This window comes from Rhagoletis pomonella, unplaced genomic scaffold (genome assembly GCF_013731165.1).
Source record: "Rhagoletis pomonella isolate Grant_MI unplaced genomic scaffold, Rhpom_1.0 Rhpom_scaffold_00015, whole genome shotgun sequence".
Classification (NCBI taxonomy): domain Eukaryota; kingdom Metazoa; phylum Arthropoda; class Insecta; order Diptera; family Tephritidae; genus Rhagoletis; species Rhagoletis pomonella.
The window spans coordinates 6142852-6147458 of NW_023458569.1; the positions used below are offsets into that span (position 1 = coordinate 6142852).

The 4607-nt window shown below is 35.9% G+C and overlaps 1 protein-coding gene across 2 annotated transcripts in view; it reads right to left on the reverse strand.

The window, feature by feature from the left end:
- Positions 1-3251: 3251 nt before the first annotated feature.
- Positions 3252-4607, reverse strand: part of LOC118749323 — a 1762-nt gene continuing 406 nt past the window's right edge. The window contains exon 2 of one of the 2 annotated variants that reach the window (XM_036484117.1): positions 3252-4597. In XM_036484117.1, coding sequence (XP_036340010.1) covers positions 3254-4570 — 1317 coding nt within the window. In that variant the 5' untranslated portion in view covers positions 4571-4597 and the 3' untranslated portion in view covers positions 3252-3253. The remainder of the gene's footprint in view (positions 4598-4607) is intronic. The other variant, XM_036484118.1, reaches the window with a different exon arrangement.

Sequence of the window (4607 nt, forward strand, 5' to 3'; positions counted from 1 at the left end):
TAGGCTGGGTCAATTTTTTTTGAGGAAAATAAAAGGCTTTTTACCGTATTGTAATAGTAATATTATGATGTCTTAGGTCTAAGGCAATCGTTATAGGCCACGAAACATTTATTTAAAACTTATCTTTAGCCCGCGCAAAGGAATCAAAGTGTATGAATTTTGAAAATGAAACTTTGGCTTGTAATATCTATAGAATGCGTTAATTGCTTTAAACAGGACGATGTATCAAGTTAAGAGTTATTAAATTTAGTACCTCACGTTCATTTATCATTTTTCAACAAGCCTACAAGTATTAAAGATATTAAGATAAAACTTACAAAAACGACAATTTTCCTTTATGAATTTAAAATTCTTCATTACTTCAGCAACAAAGTGAAAAATGTAAAAAAGTGAGACGAGATTTATTTCAAACGTTTTAATGTTTTCGGATGTTTATATAACTGTCGTTTCCCAGCACTGAACTACCTAATTTCGTCTTGTCCTTCCATCCTTCGAATTCGCCGCAACAAAGTATGAGAGGGCAAAACGAAATTGGCAGTTACAGCACTAGAATCCAGTTGATTGCAAACGATTTCATTGCAAAATCAGAGCGCGAACGAGTAGCAAGGGCAGCACTTCCCCATCGCCATCAATCAACATTGTCAACGATCAACGCACATACCTGCATTTTGTTCAACGTCATCTGTATTTGATTTTGCATTACATATACCTAATTTGTTCAAGTCTTTAAATCATTAAAAGTACAAAGTATATCATTTTAACATATTAATCGAAGTCTTTTACTTGCCGTCGCCACAATAATATTAAAAGGACCATGGACTTGGTCCCGCCGATTTGATCAGTTTTCAAGATCGTGGTGAATGAAGTCAAACATGTATCGTCAAAGATTAGGAATCGTTTGATAAGTTAATAGTAGTTTCAAGCATATAAGTATTTACATACATCAACATAATACAATTAGGGTGAGAAACGCCCATTTTAAGTCCATTTATGCAGTCTTGAAAATTGTTCGCGGTTTCTAAATCTGTCGTTATATGAAAGTAGGGGACGTGCAATAAGTGTTTAGATATACATACATATTTTAGTTAATTCCATTATGTGAAAAAGTGACTGCAGGTAAATGCAATAGTATTTAACATATCCTGGGAAATCCTTTTGAGGACTCTCCAATTGGACGATATTGCTTTGCATTTAGCTTGAACGAAAAGTCACTCCCGACACACTTTTCTGGAATCCGGTTATATCATTTAGAAGTTATTTATACAATTGAAGAGAAATTTTTTTTAGAAAAAAACTGGAGATCCACTTAAGTTTTTCGATATAACTTTGGTAAATGTTACTCGATCGGTACTTAATAATTACCAAATTGAAGGCGAGACTTAATGTTATTGATTTTTGATAATAATATTATTAAAATCTTTCAGATTATAAACAAATTATTTTAAAATAAAAAAAAATTTTGAACAATTTTTTTTGTCATTTTCTTATATTTGCAATTTTTATATTGTATGCATAAACATAAGTAAACTATTAATGTGTTTCTAGAAACTGTGCCTGTTCAGTGTTTCCATACTCATTTGCATAAACAAAAATTTTCCACGATGATGGCAAATAATGGCTTTTCTATTAGAGTTACCGAAATTGTTCCTAAATTTGCAAAAATTCGCAAACTATAGCTAATATTAAAAAAAGATTAGAATATTTGGAACCAGCGACCTAAATGCACGCCAGCAATATTAAAGCTGTTCTTTACATCTTTTGACAATAGGCCAGTGCAATTATCAAGGGAACAATTCAAATTTTATTGAAAACAAATAACCTTGAGATTAAAGATAAGCTAAAGGGCTGCGAGAAATGAAATTTGTCTTTATCTTTTGCGTAAACGGATTCATTATCAAATAATATGCACCAAACCTTTTTGCCGAACCCAGAATTTTCAACAAGAATTGGTCTTATTCGACTAGTGTGCTGTGGGTCACTTGCGATCGATGCGCGGGCTCTTACAACTAAAATAAAATACTAATATTTTGCAGGCTTGTTGTTGACTTCATGATAGAATATATTTTCACTATTACCAAGGGATTTGAGAAAAAATAGATTTTCGACCCGCCCTAATATGCAGCCATTTGAAACCAGAAATAACACTCAGCTCATTGGTGCTGCATGAACCATTTGATTTAAATTACGATATGGGCAAGGTACTTGTATCATACAAATAGTGTGTACGTATTCCCAATTCATTTTCAAACAAGTCCTTTATTTTACGTTAGTTAATATGGTCACCATGTCTATAAAATTGATATCCAGAAATCCGGCCGGACTTTAGCCAGTATCCTGCCAGATTGTCGGATAAACAGCCTCATTGCGAGAGTCTGTCGAATGCAAATCGATTTTCGAGAGTCCAATAGTATCGAAAATTTCATATCATTGCCTAAATTTCGGCTCGACTAGTGTATTAAAACAGAAAAACTTGGCGGCACTGCATCGTTTTCGACTATTTTTGTCGTTTAGTTATTTCAGTACGGTAGTAGATGTTGACACGACTTACGCAATTAGGCTGAAAATAAAAACGGCCGGATTGTTGGATAACATAAAACGGCTGGATAAGCCGGATTCCGGATATATTTGGAGCCGACGGAGAATAATTCGAACAGAATTTATTCATAAACTAGTGCTCGGAAATTTGAATCTTTGTTTTAGATTAAAGTTTGGTCCTTCGACTACACAGTATGGTAAAGTTTTTATTTTTAGTTGCGGTTCACGCCGTTGGACACAACAACCCAAAATCATTGTACAAATAACTAAGGTGTACACTTTTTTAATCAGAATCTTTAGAAAAAAACTTTCAGAGGCAGTTTCGTAGCCCACATAACTCTAGTTTAATGAAGTTGCCTTCAAAAAATACAGTTGATTATGGCAATATTTTTTTTGCTGGCAGTGTCTTCCATATAAAAAAAAAACTTGTCGAACATATGGGATTTTTTACCATCTTGAAACTTGCACTCCTTTATAATGCAATAAAAAAGCTAAAAAACTGCGTACCGATTTTTTTTCAAATGATTCTGATTAAAAGGTTTGAAATGTTATTTTGTATTGTTTTAGTTGTATAACCAGCTAGGCTTTCATAAAACATTAAACAAACAAAAGAATTCCCAAAACTGGTCAAAAGATCGCACTTTTACTATTTCGTGGGCAACTGTATGTTGTAAATAAACATACACATAAATGATGAATCACAAAGTTCGAGAAAAATTTACCAGAAAATACGATTCTTTATTAGACAAAATTTCATGTATGTATGTAGAAATTTGTTGTACTCACCCAATCCATATTTGTAGAAAATTTCTTCTACAGAAACAATCTTGGGTTGATCCAAATGTTGATGCGAGAGTTTGTTTTCCTTTGTAGGAACTGGCAACGCTATTCTGGTTTTGACTGCTTCAGTTGTATCTTTTTTAGGCGATATCGAAGATGTTTTGGCTAAGGTGGAACCAGCGGGCTCAGTAACAGCGGCTGGCTTGGTTGCAGCTGCAATGGCAGCTTCATCGGCTGTTTTCGTACCTGTCGCGGTTGTAGCCTTCGACAACACATAATTTTTGACTTCTTCGACTTGTGAAGAAGGAAACCCAGGCTCCACTTCTGCATCTAAATCAGTGACGGGTACCGAAGTTTTCGGTAGCTGTACCAGCGTTATAGTTTCAGATTTAGCTGTATTCCCAGTAGTGTGGAAGTGAGGTGTTGCCGTACGCTCTTCTTTGAAATCCCCCAGTAGATCTTCAGATGATATAAATTTTTCATTATCCAGCTCTTTGAGGGCAGCTATTACTGGATTTTTCTTAGCCGGTGATGGATTAAAAGACAAAGACGGAGAATCTGTATCCGAGTCCTTATTGGAAGCGGAATGGGTTGATTTTCCTACACCTAGATCATCGTCATAAAAAGTGTTCGTGGTTATTGCAGGCGCTGCTGGTGCAGAAGGGGCAAACTTATTACCCACATCTTCTAAAAATGGTTGCGCAAGTGCACGTTGTTGTGTGGTATCGCCATCACTGAAATTTAATAAATCTTCTTCCTTGCCAGCTGACTCAGTTGGGTGGTTGTGTACACGTGGAACTGTAGCTGGTATAGGAGCCGCAATATCCCCAGGAGTCCTAAAGAGCCCACGTTCGGCATTAATAAAATCATGTGCATTCTGCTTAAAATCACGTTGCAACGGTTGACCAATAGACTGTAAATCCTTAGATGCATTGGAAAAGAAGTCGTCGAAATCATTACGTTGTGCGAACTTGGCATCCAACTGCACCTGTGCCTCTTTTGCACCAGCAGACATAAGTTGTACGAAAGATTGTGGATCGACGTGTTCAAAATCAATACCCCTCTGCTCATTTTCAAAGTAGTGTTCCGTGTGCGTGTTGTCATCTCGTGCGCTCGTTGATGCGCGACAACCACTACCACCTAGCAAGTCATATGTGTCATTTGTTGCTTTCTTTGCAGCTTCAGCGGTAGGAGAAAAAACATCCGCAGCGGTAGCAGCTGCTTCCTTTTTCAAATCAGCAAAATTCATATCCATTTAGTTGCTTCTTACAGTTCCCTGTAAATTAATTGAT